Source organism: Sus scrofa, chromosome 13 (assembly GCF_000003025.6).
Source record: "Sus scrofa isolate TJ Tabasco breed Duroc chromosome 13, Sscrofa11.1, whole genome shotgun sequence".
Classification (NCBI taxonomy): Eukaryota; Metazoa; Chordata; class Mammalia; order Artiodactyla; family Suidae; genus Sus; species Sus scrofa.
The window spans coordinates 146,417,723-146,436,777 of NC_010455.5; the positions used below are offsets into that span (position 1 = coordinate 146,417,723).

At 37.5% G+C, this 19,055-nt stretch overlaps 1 protein-coding gene across 2 annotated transcripts in view; it reads left to right on the forward strand.

The window, feature by feature from the left end:
• The window catches only part of SPICE1 (spindle and centriole associated protein 1), a 58,416-nt gene that overhangs the window by 6,443 nt on the left and 32,918 nt on the right, over positions 1–19,055 (forward strand). Inside the window, exons 2-6 of one of the 2 annotated variants that reach the window (XM_021070358.1) lie at positions 3,501–3,599; positions 6,103–6,150; positions 10,933–11,076; positions 16,808–16,910; positions 17,739–17,845. In XM_021070358.1, coding sequence (XP_020926017.1) covers positions 3,501–3,599; positions 6,103–6,150; positions 10,933–11,076; positions 16,808–16,910; positions 17,739–17,845 — 501 coding nt within the window. The remainder of the gene's footprint in view (positions 1–3,500; positions 3,600–6,102; positions 6,151–10,932; positions 11,077–16,807; positions 16,911–17,738; positions 17,846–19,055) is intronic. The other variant, XM_021070359.1, reaches the window with a different exon arrangement.

The following is a 19,055-nucleotide window of genomic DNA, read 5'->3' on the forward strand; positions in this document are numbered from 1 at the left end:
TAATATGAGGTAGGGAGGGGTTCTAAGCACCCTACACATTTCATTAGTTCCATTTCACAGCTAGTGGCAAAGCTGGGGTATGAACTTAGACAGTCTGGTTTTAGACTACACTCTTTTATCTTTTCCCCCATTTTTGGCCACCCTGAGGCATATGGACCTCCTGGGCCAGGAATCAGATCTGAGCTACAGTCACAACCTAAGCCACAGCTGTGGCAATGCTGGGTCAGGGATTGAACCTATGTCCCAGGGCTCCCAAGATGCTGCCAATCCCATTGCACCACAGCAGGAGTGTGCTAGACTACACTCTTAACTACTATGCTAAATTGTGTCTCAGGGCAATACTTGCCTTATAGGATTGTGAATTAAATGTGAATTAGCTGTGCTAATGTATGTAATTTAATAATATACGTAAATTGGGAGTTCTGGTGTCGTGCAGTAGGGTAAGGATCCAGCATTGTCACTTCGGTGGCCCAGGTGAACATTCATGACAAGTTTTTATGTGGACCTAATTTGAATTTGGGGGAATATATATCTAGGACTAGAATTGCTGGGTCAAGTGGTAACTCTGTTTAACTTTTTTAGGAACTGCCGAATATTTTCCAAGGCGGCCATACTATTTTATGTTTCCACGAATAATGGAATGCATGGGGATTCCACATTCTCACCGAAGCTTGTTTTTTCCATCTTTTTGCTTATAACCATCCTGGTGGGTGTGAGGTGGCATCTCATTATGGTTTTGACTTGCATTTAATGACTAATGATATTGAATAGCTTTTCATATGATTATTGGCCATTTGTAGTATCTTCTTTGGAGAAATGTCTATTCAAATCCTTTAGCCATTTTAAAATTGGATTTTTGTTGTTGTTAGGTTGTAAGAGTTCTTTATGTATTCTCAATACAAGTTACTTATTAGATACATGATTTGCAAATGTTTTCTCCCATTCTTTTAGTTGTCTTTTCATTTTCTTGAAGGTATCCTTTGAAGCAGAAAAGTTTTTAATTTTGATGGAATCCAGTTTTATTTTTTCTTTGGTTGCTTATGGTTTGTTTTTTTTTTGTTTTGTTTTGTTTTTTGTTGTTGTTGTTTTTTTTATCTTTTTAGGGCTGCACTTGCAGCGTATAGAGATTCCCATGCTAGGGGCCGAATCAGAGCTGTAGCCGCTGCCCTACACCACAGCCACAGCAACACCAGATCCAAGCTGTGTCTGTGACCTGCACCGTAGCTCACGGCAACACCGGATCCTTAACCCACTGAGCAAGGGCAGGGATCAAACCTTGGTCCTCATGGATACTAGTCAGATTCGTTTACACTGAGCCATGATGAGAAATCCCTTGTCGCTTGTGTTTTTAGTGTCATTTCTAAGAAACCAGTGCTTAACCCAAGGTTCATGAAAATTTATGCTTCTGTTATTTTCTAGGAGTTTCGTACTTTTAGCTCTTATATTTAAGTCTTTGATTCATTTTAAGCTAATATTTATACGTGTTGTGAGGTGTAGGGGGTCTTCGTTGTTTTTCATATGGATATCCATTTGTCCCAGCACCACTACTTGAAAAGACTGTTCTCTCCCCATTGAATTGTTGCTTTGTTCCTTGTGGAATGTAAACTGACCATAAATATAGAGTTTTGTTTTGGACTCTTGGTTCTATTCAATTCCATATTTTTTATTTTTATTTTTTGTCTTTTTGCTATTTCTTGGGCCGCTCCCTAGGCATATGGAGGTTCCCAGGCTAGGGGTCGAATTGGAGCTGCAGCCATCGGCCTACGCCAGAGCCACAGCAACGTGGGATCTGAGCCACGTCTGCAACCTACACCACAGCTCACGGCAACACTGGATCATTAACCCACTGAGCAAGGTCAGGGACCGAACTCGCAACCTCATGGTTCCTAGTCAGATTCATTAACCACTGCGCCATGATGGGAACTCCCCATATTTTTTTAAAATGACATTTATGGCTCTGGTACTTAACTGTGTGACCTCTGCAGTCAGTTAACTTTTTATTCCTCAGTTTTCTCATCTGTAAAATGAGTTAACGAATAGTAAATACTTCATGGGATTAGTGTGAGGATTATAGGAAATAACATATGGGAAGAATTATAGGAAATAACATATGGGAAGAATTTAGAACAGTACCTAGCTTGTAGAAAGCACCAAATATGTGTTAGCTACTTCCATCATTGCTGCCACCATCACCATCACCATAATAATACTTTAGTGTTATTCTCTAACTTGTATGTGACTTATCTCCTTTGCTGGATTGTACACTCTGAAATTAGATGCCATGTTTAAAGAGGGAATGTATTTGCTAAGAGTTATAGTACAGAGGGCCAACTCTTGAGAAATACTTGAATTTAGTCATTATTATCAGAGTATAAGTGATTTTTTTAAAAAGACGTACTTAGAAAAATACTAGAGTCTTTGTTTTGGGATAATTTGGTATAAGGAGGGCAGCTGAAAAGTTCTGTAATTGTTTAGGTGTGTAAAGAAGTTCTAGAATAGGAGTCATATATATGTGTTGCTTTTAAAAAATCATATATGTATTCTCAAATTCAGGGACTGTGAGTCTTTTGCTAGTTTTGTGTGATGTTTAGTCCAGTGTCCCTAGCATTACTGTTTCAAGAGTGCCAAGCAACTACTGGCAATTTTCAAATTCTAGTTTAGTATCAATAATCACCCTCATTTAGTATTATGTGAAAAAACATACTAGACATGGTATCATAACTCATATGGGAAGTTCTCTGAAATTTAGCCACCTGTATTTTAAGGTCAGTTCATGTGTCTGTAGTGATTTTGAGTGTTAGATGCTTAAAGAAGAATCCCAACTATCTCTTGCTCTTCTCTTACATTCATATTGTTTATATGTAACTAACTTTTTTTTGTATTCATCGCAATTTGTGTAACAGGTGACAAAGCTTATGATTACTGTCCTAGATCTCTGCCTTAGGTCATAATTGCTGCATTTGTAGAGTTCTTGATTAATCACATATATCTGATTTGTTGACTTGAGACCTCTTTTATCATAGTTATCAGTATCAACTTTCTAATAATGGTGAAGTGGAAGAATCAAGTCTTTTGAAAGCCTGTTCCTTTCACTATGCTTAACTTTTTCTTCTGATGTTTTATTTTAATTTTTTTTTTTTGTCTTTTTGCCTTTTCTAGGGCCACTCCCGTGGCATATGGAGGTTCCCAGGCTAGGGGTCTAATCAGAGCTGTAGCCACCGGCCTTCACCAGAGCCACAGCAACGCGGGATCCGAGCTGCGTCTGCGACCTACACCACAACTCACGGCAACACTGGATCCTTAACCCACTGAGCAAGGCCAGGGATCAAACCCACAACCTCATGGTTCCTAGTCGGGTTTGTTAACCACTGCGCCACAACGGGAACTCCCTCTTCTGATGTTTTAAAATGTATTTTCCTAGATATCTTTTTCCTTCTATTCTGATGATTATTATCAGTTTTTCATATATTTTAAAAATTTGATATGATTATTATTCCTAGATGTCCTTTGTCAGAGTGAACCGTTACAGTCCCCGGGGAGGAGGAAGGAAAGCACTGAAAGGAAAGAAGAAGAAAACATCTGTGAAGCAAGAATGGGATGTAAGTCTAGGTGGGATCATGCACAGTATAACATTACATGGAAGGAGACAAGTATCAGGTACCTGAGACATGATCCCTGACCAATACCCTGAATACCACTTGGTACTATCAAAGGGATTCTTATCTTTTGCAGCCTGGTACTTTGTTTTGGATCATGAACTTTAGGTACCTTTATTTCCTGTTGTGGAGAGTACCTGGTCAGGGACTAGTCTGAATCTTAGGGATTCTTTTAAATTTAGAAACTTCTGGGTTGTGGCCAGCCACCTGAGCCATACCATATATCCTGGGCCAACTGACAGCCTTAGAAAGTGGGGCAGGGGGATTTCTCTGTGTTTAGGTTGCTTTGTTGCCATCTGATTGGCTGTAAAGTAGTAAAGGGATGTGACTCTAAGGTAATGAAACTGATTAAAAGGGGCTAAAATGTACATGATAGCATATGTTGTCCCTTTCAGAATGGTTACTTTGGGAAGTTAAGTACTTATTTTATTTTGTCTTATTTTTTGGTCTTTTTTGGTCTCTTTAGTGCTGTACCTGTGGTATATGGAGTTTCCGAGGCTAGGGGTCTAATAGGAGCTGTAGCCACCGGCCTACGCCAGAGCCACAGCACCGTGGGATCCAAGCCGAGTCGCATCTGCAACCTACACCACAGCTCATGGCAATGCCGGATCCTTAACCCACTGAGCGAGGCCAGGGATCGAATCTGAGTTCTCATGGATGCTAGTTGGGTTCGTTAACTGCTGAGCCACGACGGGAATTACTCAGCACTTATTTTAATTTGCTGCTCTTGCTCAAAACATAATTGAAAGCCATTTTTGAAACTGTATTCAGAACCTTCCTCATTTACTTTTTATTATCTTCAGTGCTGGAAAAAACTCTGTTTTTTGAATGTAGACTGAGCCTGAAAGTAGTTATGTCATTTGGAGTGAATGGTGAATGAGGGAGGAGAGATGAACTGAGTAATACTCTTCATGAAAATACTGAGACATTTTCTGAAATGGCTTCTAAGTTAGATTTAAAGTCAACTGCAGAAGAAAATATAGTTGACTTGAACAACATGGAGGCTAAGGGCACCCACCCTCCGCACAGTTGAAAATCCACGTACACCTTTACAGTTGGCCCTCCGTATCCATGGTTCTGGATCCATGAATTCCACCAACTGTGGATCATGTAGCACCTGTAGTATGTTTTTATTGAAAAAAAAATCCACATATAAGTGGGCCTGTGTAGTTCAAACCCATGATGTTTGAGCCAACCATAGTTTTAAGCAACGGTAGTGTTAAATAAATTACATTTTCCCTTGAGAGCTTATTCCAAGCATATCACTTATATGCCTGAATTTTCATTAAGGTTATTGAAAATAATTCTCAAGATCTTATCATTGTATCTTGTACTTTTCTAAATGAATATGAAAGGTGTAACATTTTAGTATATATAAAAGCCTTGAGCTAAATATAAACTATGGTCAAAAAGTTAAGTCTTTGAGTACATAAAAAACTATTTCACTAAACTCAGTTCTCTGTATTTCTCTTGGAATTAAAACTCTACATTGTTTTATTTCCTGCCTTACCAAATCTGTATAACAAAAGACTGAAGTCATTTTGGAAAGAGCCAAATTGCGGGGCAGCTACTTGGAGCTGTGCAGGCTGTATACTGCACAGTGCCAAGGGGTACTCTTTACATGGCCTAGGATATCAGCGGTACCTCCTTGATTTGTGCAATGTGGAAATCCTGCCATGTTGGTTTGGTGCTTTTTTTTTACTTGAGTGACTATTTTCACATTTTATGAAATTATATAATACCCTCAAAATTCATCTCAAATTATGATAGGTTCTATGCTTCAGGTATTAGAATGGTCACAAATGGAACCTCTATGTAGAAATCACATTTTATCTTTTAGGAATCTTTAGAGTTGCCTCATTCCATGGAATATAGTTTGAAAACTACTACTTTAGTTAAACTAACTCATTTTAGATTATACTACCATGTTTTATTCATTGTTTTAATATAATATATGCCTGCTTGGTATATTTAGTTCTTAATTTCTGTTAGACACTTAAAAATAATGTTATTTTCTATGAGACACCTAAAAGTAATCTAAATTAATTTTTTTTTCTTTGTAGGGCTGCACATGTGGCATATGGAAATTCCCAGGCTAGTGTTTGAATCAGAGCTGCAGCTGCTGGCCTACACCACAGCCACAGCAACGCCAGATCTGAGCCGCATCTCTGACCTACACCGAAGCTCATGGCAATGCTGGGTTTGTAACCCACTGAGCGAGGCTGGGGATCAAACCCACATTTTCATGGATACTAGTTGGGTTCTTAACCTGCTGAGCCACAAGGGAAATTCCCCAAGTTAATGTTTAAATCAAGAATATTGGTTCCTGAAAAGAAAAACTTTTTGGTCTCAGGATTTTGAATCCATTTTCAGCCATTAAAATCTAGCACATATTAAAAGGTAAGAAACCTTTTGCTTTTTAAAGAAAGTTCACCTCTTTTTGCAGAACACTGTGACTGATTTAACAGTTCACCGGGCAACTCCTGAAGATCTGGTGAGTTTACTGTGGAAAGTTAAGTCGTTTGTTAAATGTTATTTGATACGTGGGTTCTAATCTTCAGAATAGAAACCAGAGGCACTTCTTGGAAGTTGTTCAGTAGTTTTTAATCTTATATCTATATAAAATAAAAAAGTGTATGTCTTGGACTTCCTTATTTCACCTAGGAATATCAATTAACATGCATTAGAATTTCTTTAGATAGGTTTGGTTTACAGTTCAAATCTTTCTAGTCCATTATTGTCCTGTACACATCTATCATCTTTTCCTACCTAAAGATATCACTAGCATTATTTACTATTATTTCCCTATACAAACATACATAGTAATTTATTCCTTGAGCATGCCATGTGTATTTTCACATTTAAGCCCCAGTTCATTCTGTTCTCTTTTCTTAGAACAGTTTCCTTACCTATTCTCCATCTATCCAAATCTTACTTTGCTTCCTTATCCTAGTTCAAGTCTTATTTTTTTAAAGTTTATGTTTATTTTTTGTTAAGCAGCTTTATTAAGATAAAATTCACATACCATAAAATCTGCGCTTTTGGAGTTCCTTTTGTGGCTCAGCAGGTTGAGAACCCAACATAGTATCCGTGAGGATGCGGATTTGATCCCTGGCCTTGCTCAGTGGGTTAAGGATCTGAGGTTGCAGCAAGCTGTGGTGTAGGTTGCTGCTCGGATCTGGCATTGCTGTGGCTATGGAGTAGGCTGGCAGCCAAAGCTCTGATTTGATTACTAGCCTGGGAACTTCCATGTGGTGCAGGTGCGGCCATAAGAAGAAGAAAAAAAAAAGGAAAAAAAAACCCTGCCCTTTTAAAAATTAATTTTTTGGCTATGCCCATGGCATGTGAAAATTCCTGGGCCAGGAATGAACCTGAGGCACAGCAGTGACTATGCCCAGTCCTTAACTGCTAGGCTACCAGGGAATTCCAAAATCTGCCCTTTTATTTTTTTATTTTTTTGGCTGCACCTGCAGCATAGGGAAGTTCCTGGGCCGGGGATCAAATCCAAGCCTCAGCTGCCACAGGATAGCTGTGGCAACACAGGATCCTTAACCCACTGTGCCACAGCGAGAACTCCCCAAATCTGCACTTTTAAAGTGTATAGTTTATTTATTTATTTATTGTCTTTTTGCCTTTTCTAGGGCCACTCCCATGGCATATGGAGGTTCCCAGGCTAGAAGTCTAATCGCAGCTGTAAGCCACCAGCCTACATCACAGCCACAGCAACTTGGGAACCGAGCCACGTCTGCAACCTACACCACAGCTCACGGCAATGCCGGATCCTTAACCCACTGAGCGAGGTCAGGGATCGAACCCTCAACCTCATGGCTCCTAGTTGGACTCGTTAACCACTGTGCCATGACAGGAACTCCCAAAGTGTATAGTTTATTGTTTTTTGGTATATTCACAAAATTATGCAGCCATCATTTTATAATTTTATAACATTTTCATCACCCCCTAAAAAGTAATCCCTTGTCCATTATCCTGCTCCCCAATCCCTGACAACACCTGATCTATTTTATGTCTCTGTGGATTTGCCTATTCTGGAGATTTTATATAAATGCAATATAATATGTATTCTTTCATATCTAGCTTCTTTCTTTTAGCATAATGTTTTCACGATTCATCCATATTATAGCATATAGCAGTACTTCATTCCTTATTATTATCAAATATTGTTTTGTTTGTGGATATGCTATGTTTTATTTATCCATTCATCAGCTGTTGGACATCTGGGTTGTTTCCTCTTTCTTACTGTTACAAATAATGCTGCTTTGAATATTCATGTATTAATTTTTGTGTGAACATATGCTCTCAGTCTCTCGGGTTTATACCTGGAAGTAGAATTGCTGAGTCATATATCATCTCTATATTTAACTTTATAAGGACCTGCCAAACTATTTTCCAAATTGGCTGTATCATTTATATTCTTACTAGCATGTAGGAGGGTTCTGATTTTTCTACATCCCTTGCCAACATTTATCATTCGTATCATTTTGGCTTAGTTCTCCTGGAGGGTATATGGTGGAATCTCATTATGGTTTTGATTTTCATTTCCCTAATGAATGATGATGTTGAGTATCCTTTCATATGCTTATTGGCCATTTGTAGTCTCTTCTTTGGAGAAATGTCTGTTCAAATCCCTTAGTTATTTAAAATCTGTGAGGACATATGTGATAGCCATGAACTGGACTTGATGAAGAAAGGGATGCCAAAAAAAGTTGGGTTATTTGTGTTTTTATTTTTGAGTAGTAGGAGTTCTTTATGTATTCTGGATACAAGTTTCTTATCAGATACATGATGTACAGGTATTTTCTTCCATTCTGTTGGTTGTCTTTTTGCTTTCTTGACAGAATCCTTTGAAAAATAAAAGTTTTAAATTTTGTTGAAGTCCTATTTATTTATTTTTTGTCACTTTTGGTTTTAGTATCTTTTTTTTAAAATTTTTTAATTTTTTTTTTTATTTTTAGGGCTGCACCTGCAGCATATGGTGGTTCCCAGGCTAGGGGTTGAATCGGAGCTACAGCTGTGCTGGCCTACACCACAGCCACAGCAATGCAGGATCCGAGACGAATCTGCAACCTACACCACAGGTCACGACAACGCCAGATTGTTAACCCACTGATAGAGGCCAGGCTTCCTAGTCGAATTTGTTTCTGCTGCACCATGATGGGAACTCCTTTAGTATTGCATTGAAGAAACCATTATTTAACCAAGGTTCACAAATAAATACTTTTTATGTTTTCTCTTAGGAGCTTTAAAGTTTTAACTCTTTTGTTTAGGTCTTTTATCCATTTTGAGTTAATTTTTGTGTATGGTGTGAGGAAGGGTCCAGCTTCATTCTTTTGCAAATGGATATCCAGTTGTCTAAGGACCATTTGTTAAAAAGACTGTTCTTTTCTCATTGAATTGTCTTGGCCCCCTTGTTGAAATCAATGATCTGTAAAGATAATGGTTTATTTTTGACTCTCATTTCTACTTCACTGATCTATATATCTATCCTTATGCCAGTATCACATTCCCTTGAATATTGTAGTTAGTTTGAAGTCCTACTCTTTGAAGCTGCCCAGTAGTTGCTGTCTCCTCTGAATTGTTGTTGTACTTACTGTTTACAAAAGGCATTGAGTATATACCATCTAATGAATATAATTTATCTTCATATGCATATGTCTAATCTCTCTGGGCAGATTATTAATGCTTTTTGAGGGATAGAGGCCATATCTTAATACCTTTGTGTAATTCTAGTAGGTACTCGTTAAATGTTTGTTGAGGATAATAATGATGCCGAACTTACTTAAGATTTTTTTATATGAAAAATTTCAAATTCCCATGAAAGTACAGGCAAAACTATAAAGAACTCCCATATACTATTCACCTAGATATAATTGTTATAAAAATGTTGTCAGAGTTGTATTCATTTATCGCATCCTTTGCATCTTCACTGAAGCATTTTGAAGCAAAGACCAGAGGACATGTCATTTTGTGCCTGTATATTCAGTTTGCATTTAAAAAATAGTCATTTTCTTATATAACCACAATACCATTATCATATCTGACAAAAGTAACACTACTTTTTGGTATGACCTAATTCCCCATCCATATTCAAATTTCCCTGATGGTCTCAAAAATGTCACCTTCATTTGTTTTTTGTGAATTAGAACCCTTGGTTTTAGTCTTTTAATGGACTGATTTTTCATTTATATGGTGCAAACTCAGTAGTACATTTTATCAGATGACATACAGGTTTTGTTCATATTCAAAGTTCTCAATACTAGAGTGCTTGTAAAGCCAATATCTGCTTTCATTCCTTAGCCACCTTAGTGAACTCCTCCCTCTAATTCTTAAGCTGTGGCTCGTTTCTCTGCTTCTGCTTGAGGAATTCTACTTCCTTGGAGTCCTGTATTTCCGGTGACCCACTTCCACATGCAGCCATTGCAGGGCTCTAAAAAACACTGCAGTGTTAGTTCTTGGTGATGATGTGAATATCGTAGAATGAATGTGCATTTGCCAAAGATGACCCTCTGGGTTTTGTGCCTTTTATGTTGTATTCTGTGTGTGTGTGTGTGTAATTATACATATACACACATTTGTAACTGAAAATTTTAATAAAATGTCTTTTATTATGTGTAATCTATTCTTAATGTTTTCTTTTTTTTTTTTTTTTTTCTTTTTACTGCTGCTTCTATGACATATGGGAGTTCCCAGGCTAGGGGCTGAATCAGAGCTGTAGCTGCTGGCCTACGCCACAGCCACAGCAATATCATACCTAAGCCGCATCTGTGACCTACGATGCAGCTTGTGGCAATGTCAAATCCTTAACCCACTAAGCAAGGTCAGGGATTAAACCCACATCCTCAGGGACACTATGTCAGGTTCTTAACCTGCTGAGCCATGATGGGAACTCAATATTTTCCATTTTATATTCTATTTTATTTTTTAAAATGATGGTTTTGATCCACTAATTTATTTTACCACCCATTTAGTGAGTCCCAAACTGAATTTTGAAAAACACTTCTTTATTGAAGAGTGTTTAAAAAGAAGTAGAAATTAATATTCTTTCATTTTGTCTTTTAGCTAGGCCTACTAGTTGTAGTTATTTCTTTTTTAAAATCATTTTTGAAAATTTAGGAGATTGTGAGAATTTCGACCATGAATATATATAAATGTACATATATTGGACTAGAAAAAATAAAAGGTGAACTAGGTTAGGTGGTCCTACCAGATGAATAATCAGATTTTTTGTTCCTGAAATATTCTATTTTTTTCTTCTGTGTAGATACGTCGTCATGAAATACACAAATCGAAGAACAGAGCATTAGTACACTGGGAGCTGCAAGAAAAAGCTTTAAAGAGAAAATGGAAGAAGCAGAAACCAGAAATTTCTAATCTTGAGAAAAGGAGATTGTCTATCATGAAGGAGGTAATGCTAACCGAACTGCATTATCTGTAGAATTAGAAAGAGAAGAAGATAAATGGTTTCTCTCTTTTCCCCCATGTTTGATTCACATTGGAGAGACTCTAGTTGCTGTTGTGTCCTTATACAGTGATCTACATGTGGACTTTGAAAAAAGGAGCAGAGGGATGATTGGAGTCTAGTGCTGTGCTTTCAGTTCCTGCTCTACAGTTTACTAGCTATGTGACCTTAAATTATTAACTTCTGAGCTTGAATTTTTCTCATCTTTAAAACAGAAATAGCACCATTTGCCTGATTGTATTGTTATGAGATTTTAGTGGTAAAATACTAACAAAGTGATTAGCACACTGGAACATAATTAATGTCATTTATACATATGCAAGTATATGTATATGTATATATATATGGTACTATAGTTATTTTTCTCAGTTCAACAGCCATGCTGTTAAATTACTTTGCCAAAAGCAAACAATCAAAAATAATGGGAGTTCCCATTGTGGCTCAGTGGAAACTAATCTGACTAACATCCATGAGGATGCATGTTCTATCCCTGTCCTTGCTTGGTGGGTTAAGGACCTGGCATTACCATGAGCTGTGGTGTAGGTCGAAGACACAACTTGGATCCTGAGTTACTATGGCTGTGGCGTAGGCCAGCGGCTACAGCTTCAATTCAACCCCTAGCATGGGAACCTCCATATGCTGTGGGTGCAGCCCTAAAAAGACAAAATAAACAAACAAACAAAACTTTTAGGCTTGTCCACCAAATTAGTAAGCCACTTGTCTTTGGTTTAATTTTCTGTCAGATGTAGGATGTTTAAGTAATTGGAATGTGTTGGAATAAACAATATTGGAATAAGAAACTACAGGAAAAACCCATATTTTATTTGGGCCAAAATCATTATTAAAAAATGCCCTTTTTCTTCTTGCTCATTGTATCTTCTTGTTCAGTGTTGAGGCTTATGGCCCTTGGCTGTCTGGCTGACCTTCTACTGCAGTTTTAAATCACACTGTCTTTTGAAGAATACATTAGTCGTTTTAGTGAAATATGAAAGTCTTGACTTTATACATTATGAGATAGAATTATATCTCCCAAATAAATATTTACATGAGCTTGTAAAAAGAGCAGCGGATTGAGAGAGAATGGTTCTTTAGATTTGTATATCTTCAGTGGATTGAGAGAGAATGGTTCTTTAGAGTTGTATATTTTTTGGTCATTTTGGTAAGTCACACATTTAAATGTTATGTGGTAGCTCTCAGTGGAAGGTCTAAGAACTCAGATTGGGTCAGGGAAAAGGCAGCCCTTTTGAGGTGGTTCTGGGTTTTTGTTTCCCTTCCTTAGTGGCCCTTGCTAACGTCCTGAATTGCTTACACCTTGTATGTATTAGGTGTGGTAGAATTAGGGGTTGAAGAAGAGGAGTGAGAGAGGGTGGGTGACGTTTCTTTGCCTTGTTTCTGTCTTGCTACTTCTTCATGTTCCAATGTACTGTTTCTCAACCCTCACTGACTCTAATTCCCATTAAAAAAGAGTATCTGGATTCATAGATATTTATACTCAGACATTCTGATTCAGTAGGCATTGGGATGTAGCTCCACTTAGGTTTTTTTTTTTTTTAAACAATTGCCATGTAATTTTAATATTTTGCTGGGGGTTGAGAACCTCTGCTGTGAGTGGGAGTTAGACATTTCATTTAACAGCCTGTTTTGGAGGTTATACCATGTCAGTACTTAAAAATCTACCTTTTCTTTTTTAATGGTCAGGTAGTATACAGATATACCACAATTTATTTACCCAGTGCTTTATTGGTGAACATTTCGGGTGTGTATTAGAGTATAGTATAAGCATCCGAAAAAAAAAAAAAAAAAAAGATCCCAACATATAGTGGTTTAAACAAAATAGAAATCTGTTCCTCTCTTATGGAACTTTCAGAGGTGTATGGTAGTTGGTAGGAGGCTCTGTCTCTGAGTGCAGAGTGGCTGTTCCAGCTTTCTTCACTTGTATCCCTGGCAGCATGAAGTGGGAAGAGAATGCATGCCACTCCTTTTCCATACCACCCAGAAGCTCTGGCTTCTATCCCATTGTCCAGAAATTCATCACATGACGATTCTCACCTGCAGGGCTGATTGGGAAATTAGCTATATCCTTAGCTAACTTGGGAGTTCTGCTGTTAAAGGGAAAATGGAAAGAAAGGATGTTGATGGATAAGTAGCAGTGCCCGCCACCCACAGATTATTTCCTGCCTTGTCACTGTAAATAGTGTAATGAATATCTTTGAATGTGTTTTTGAGTACATGTGTAAATATATTTGTACGATAAATTCTTAAAAGTGGAATTTCTGAGTCATCTCAGAAATCAGGATACATACATCTATTATTTCACTGTTACTAAATTTGTAATGTCTCTGATAAGGTATGTGAGGGGACCAAAGGAAAAGGCCTCCTTGGCCATATCCACCTCAGCTTTATCATTATGTGTTAGAGCTGCCAGGACCCATCCCCAGGAGCTGGGCTTCTGGATTAATGTAAATTTAGAGAAAAGCTCTTTGACCAGCATAGTCTTAGGTTTTATTTGCTGTATGATGCACTCATACTATGGGGATCAAGCAAATAAAGAGTTCAGATTCAAATTAGACGGAGGCTTTGGTGCAGATTTTATAAATTCCAAAAGTATAGTAAATAACCTAATCTCTTTGTACTTTCCCAATTCTGTCTGGTTTTTATTACTAGAGAACAAGGCTACTTGCATGAGAAGTTTTCAGATGTTTTTGAAGGGGCTTGTGACTGGTCTTTTGAAAATCCAAGATATGTTCTACTATTCATGAGATAGGCCTTATGCTTTGCAAATCCGTCTGGGGAAGTAATATATACAGAGGAGCCTGCAGAGATTGATTTTACCTATCATGAGGATAAGTTTTATCACAGAGCAGTGATAAAGAAATCTAGAAAGAGCAAGGGAAAGTCAATGCACTGACCTCTGGCCCCTCAGACTATCTGCCCTAAAGACCCTGGGATTTGCAGAAGGATGCAGGGAGGTGGCTTACTGAAGACCTCATTATAAATAATATCAGATCTTTAAATTTTTCTTTTTTTCTTCTTCTTCTTCTTAGGGCTGCACACATGGAGGTTCCCAGGCTAGTGGTCGAATCGGAGCCACAGCTGCTGGCCTATGCAACAGCCACAGCAACGCGGTATCCGAGCTGGGTCTGCAACCTACACCAGAGCTCACAGCAATCCCAGATCCTTAACCCACTGAGCAAGGCCAGGGATCGAACCTGCAACCTCATGGTTCCTAGTCAGATTCATTTTTGCTGAGCCATAAGGGAAAATCCTAAAAAAAGTTTTTAAATCATAGTTGGTTTACAACGTTGTGTTGGTTTCAGTTTTATAGCAATGTGATTCATTTGTTTATAATGTATGCGTGTGTGTATGTTTGTGTGTGTATTCTTTCTCAGATTCTTTTCTATTATGGGTTGTTATAAGATACTGAATATAGTTCCCTGTGCTATACAGTAGGTCCTTGTTGTTTATCTGTTTTGTATATAATAGTTTGTATTTGTTAATCCCAAACTCCTAGTTTATCCCTCCCCCTGCCCCTCTTTTCTCTTTCGGTACCATAAATTTGTTTTCTACATCTGTGAGTCTATTTCTCTTTTGTAAATAAGCTCATTTGTATCTTTTTTTTTTTTTTTGGATTCCACATGTAAGTGATAGCATATGATATTTGTCTTTTTCTGACTTTCTTCATTTAATATGTTAATCTCTAGGTTCATCCATGTTGCTAGAAGACATTATTTCATTCTTTTTATGTCTGCATAATAATCCACTGTGTGTTTGTATATATACACCACATCTTCTTTATCCATTCATCTCTTGATGGACATTTAGGTCCATCTCTTGATGGATATTTCATGTCTTGGCTATTGTGAATAGTGCTGCTATGAACATAGAGGTGCATATATCTTTTTGAATTATAGTGTTCTCTGGATATATGCCCAGGAGTGGGATTGCTGGATCATATGGTAACTCTATTTTTAGTTTTTAAAGGAGCCTCCATATCGTTTTATATAGTATCTGCACCAATTTACATTCCCACCAACAGTGTAGGAGGGTCCCCTTTTGTCAGTACCCCCTCCAGCATTTATTATTTGTAGACTTTTTGATTATGGCCATTCTGAGTGGTGTGAGGTAACACCTCATTGTACTTTTTATTTGCATTTGTTTAATAATTAGTAATGTTGAGCATATTAGATCTTGATATGATAAAATCATTCCTCCACAATTGATTTCTGTCAGTTTATATATCTTTATCTTGATCGGAGGTCAATTCCTTTTTTTAAAATAGTAAACTCTTAAAACTGCCATTAGAAAGTATACCTTGTGTAATTTTTCTAGTGTAAGTGATAGATTATAATGCTTCATTTACTTTCTTAAGCTCTAATTGCATGTACTGCAAAATAGCTAACCAGAAATGGAAATTTTAGTTGCAACAACATTCTCAAATATATCTAGAGTTGAACACATATTTTCAGTGTGTCCACAGCCTTATAACAGCCTTGTGGGATTGGGAAGGTGTTTGTATCTTCATTTACCTATCAGGAAACTAAGTTTTTAAGTGGGGGTTTGCCTAGTATCTAATTACTGGGCTTAGGATGCCAGCCTTATAAGTCCAGATGTGCTTTTGCTTTATGCCATTACAAAGCTTACTCTTTTTGGAAGCAAAGAGTTCAGAACTTTATTCGCATTAACTGAGCCAGCCAATATGCTTGGCTTTTAGCAAGGGAAAAAGGGGAGAGTCAGACTGTAACTCTTGTTATTTTTCTTCATGTCCTGAAACAATAGCTGAGTCATATTATATGCTTGTTTCCATAGCCTAGAGAAATTCTGGAAAGAGCATTTGTTACCAGATATTTTGATTTGAGTCAGTGTTGGAAATTGGGCAGTTTCCAATGTTGAGGCTCCTTTCAACCTTAGGATGCCACCTGGTGGTGGTGGATGGAGTTGACTTGCTTTCACTCCAGCCCGTGTGTCCTTGCTTATAATTAGGAAAGTTCCTAAGTTGAAAGTACAAAATCAGAAGCACTGCTGTAATTATTATATTATATTTTGTAATTTTAGGGCGGAACCTGTGGAATATGGAAGTTCCCAGGCTAGGGGTTGAATCCAGGGTGTAGCTGCTGGCCTAGGCCACAGGCACAGCAACACAGGATTTGAGCTGCCTCTGCCACTTATACCTCAGCTCCCGGCAACACAGGATCCTTAACCCACTGAGCAAGGCCAGGGATCTAATGGGCACCCTCGTGGATGCTAGTTGGGTTTGTTACCGCTGAGCCATGGCAGGAACTCCCATGTAATGGTATTTTTTTGAGTTCTCATCTCTCCAGGATAAAAACTGAGGTTTTTTATAAATGTGGAAGCATCACTTTTTTGTTTAATGCCCCCAACTCATATATCACATCTTGTTTTTTAAGTTATGAGTCATGACTCATTAGTGGGTTATGAAATCACTTTAGAGGTAGAAACAGCAAAGATTCATGCATTTGAGATTGTGGCTTAAATTGAAGCCAAGCATTTGGAATCCACTAATTATTGTAATAGCTCCATCTACTGGTTCTTAGTGGTATTGCCACTGAAGGATTTTAAGTTATTTTTATGCTCCTGGCTTTGTATGACTTTTCCTCTGTGATTTGTTAAGTATATACATTTTTCTGAATAATAATATTTATTATTAACACATCTTTAGATTCTTTCTGATCAATACCAGATGCAGGATGTATTGGAAAAATCTGATCATTTGATGGCTACAGCAAAAGATTTGTTTGTTGATTTTCCTCGTAGGCGCACAGGTAAAGTATTCACATCAAACAAAATTTCTTTATCTTATTAACGGCCATAGCCCACACCTGGCTATTTGAAAGAATTTAAAATTGTTTTTTTAGCCATTGTATTATTTATATTACGTGTTTTCTGGAGTGAATAGTATATAAGGGTTGTTAGGCACAGATTTATTATAATTTATGTGCTTTTCACAAAGAATATTAATATTTTCACAAAGAATATTAACTATTAAAATTACTCAGTTAAGGAAAAGTAAATTGTTATTATTTTCTAAAATACTTTGTGAAATGTGTAAGATTTCCTAATTTAAAATATGAATTTTTCAGCTTATTAGTATTAAGTTATCATATAATTACAGTATCTGTTTTGTATGTAATTTGAGTAAAGCTTAATTTGAAACCTAAAGCAACTTCAGTCTCTCTCTGAAAGGAACTGTGCCTCCCGTGTATAACTATACAACATTTTCCACTTTGATGTGTATATTAATCCGTAAAAAACAGATGACGAGGCTTTAGTTTAAGGTCTGAATTCTGGCTTGGCCAGTCACTAGTATGATTCTGTGCCTGTTACTTCACATCTGTGAGATTCTGTTTACCCATATGTAAAATAATAATGGGAACAACTTCATGGAATTTTGCGAGGGTGAAACAATTGAATATATGTAAAAACATTTAGAAAAGTGCCTGGCATATAGCAAGGACTATATAAGTGTGAGTTGTCATTATTGTTATTTAAGATTTTCATATGATGATGCAAACTTATGGCAGTGTATAGTACATGTGAAATCAATGTAATTAAATGAAACAAAATCATCATGACTTATTTTCTTTCTGCAGGGTTTCCGAATATAACAATGGCTCCTGATTCCTCTCAAGGTCCAATTGTGGTAAATCAAGACCCGGTTGCCAAGGCCATTCTTAGTGAATCTGTTGTAGAGCCTCAGGTAATATGCTTGCACACAGCCATAATGTTCATGCTGAAATTAAGTTTAATGTAGACAGGCATTTTGATAAACATTTCAAAAGCTTTAATATCTAAATACCAACTTATGATTGCTAGAATTGTTCTTATTCAAGCATAATACATTTTCTGTGACTAATGCTTGTACTAAAAAAGATAGGACTGGATAGTAATAGCTAACATTTATTGCGTGCTACCTAGGGGGTAGTTACTAATTTTTTTTTTTTTTTTTTTTTTTTTGGTCTTTTTAGGGCCGTACCCATGGCATATGGAAATTCCCAGGCTAGGGGTCGAAGCAGAGCTATAGCTGCTGGCCTATACCACAGCCACAGCAATGCAGGATCTGCACCTTACTCCATAGCTCACGGCAATGCCAGATCCTTAACTCACTGAGTGGAGCCAGAGCTCAGGTTTGTTACACTGAGCCACGACAGGAACTCCCAGTTACTATTATTACCCCATTTAGCAGATGAAAAAACTGAGGCACAGAAAAATTGACTTGTCCAAGATTGCACAGCTAGTTAGCATCAGAGGTGGCATTCAAGTCTAGGTTACATGAGACTGTGCCACCATCTACAAATAGGAAACAACAGAAAGTCATTCTGCTTACACCTTTGGAGCCAAGTGAATCTGTGTTCATATTCTATTACTAGCTGTTTGATATTGAGTTGATTTCTCAAGGTACCTGAGTTGGCTTAAATAAGTATTTTTTGATAAATGGGATTGGGACATACCTGCTATGATTCTTGTGAGGATCAGCTGACTTAGGTTATATAAGGTGCCCAGCATAATACCAGATACTAGTTCTTCATTAAATCTTAGTCCCTGGAGTTCCCATTGTGACTCAGTGGAAACGAATCTGACTAGCATCCATGAGGATGTGGATTCGATCCCTGCCTTGCTCAGCGGGTTAGGGATCCAGTGTTGTCATGAGGTACTGTGTAGGTTGCAGACACAGCTTGGATCCCACGTTGCTGTGGTTGTGGTGTAAGCCTGCAGCTGTAGCTCTGATTTGACCCCTAGTCTGGGAACTTTCATATGCTGTGGAAGTGGCCCTAAAAAGCAAAAAAACCCAAGCAAACCCCAAAACAAAAACTTAGTCTCTTCTAATGTATTAGTTTGTTTTAAAAGCAGCTACCCAAGAAACTTGGAATTTATTGACAAGCACATGGAAAAAATGTAGTAGCAAAACA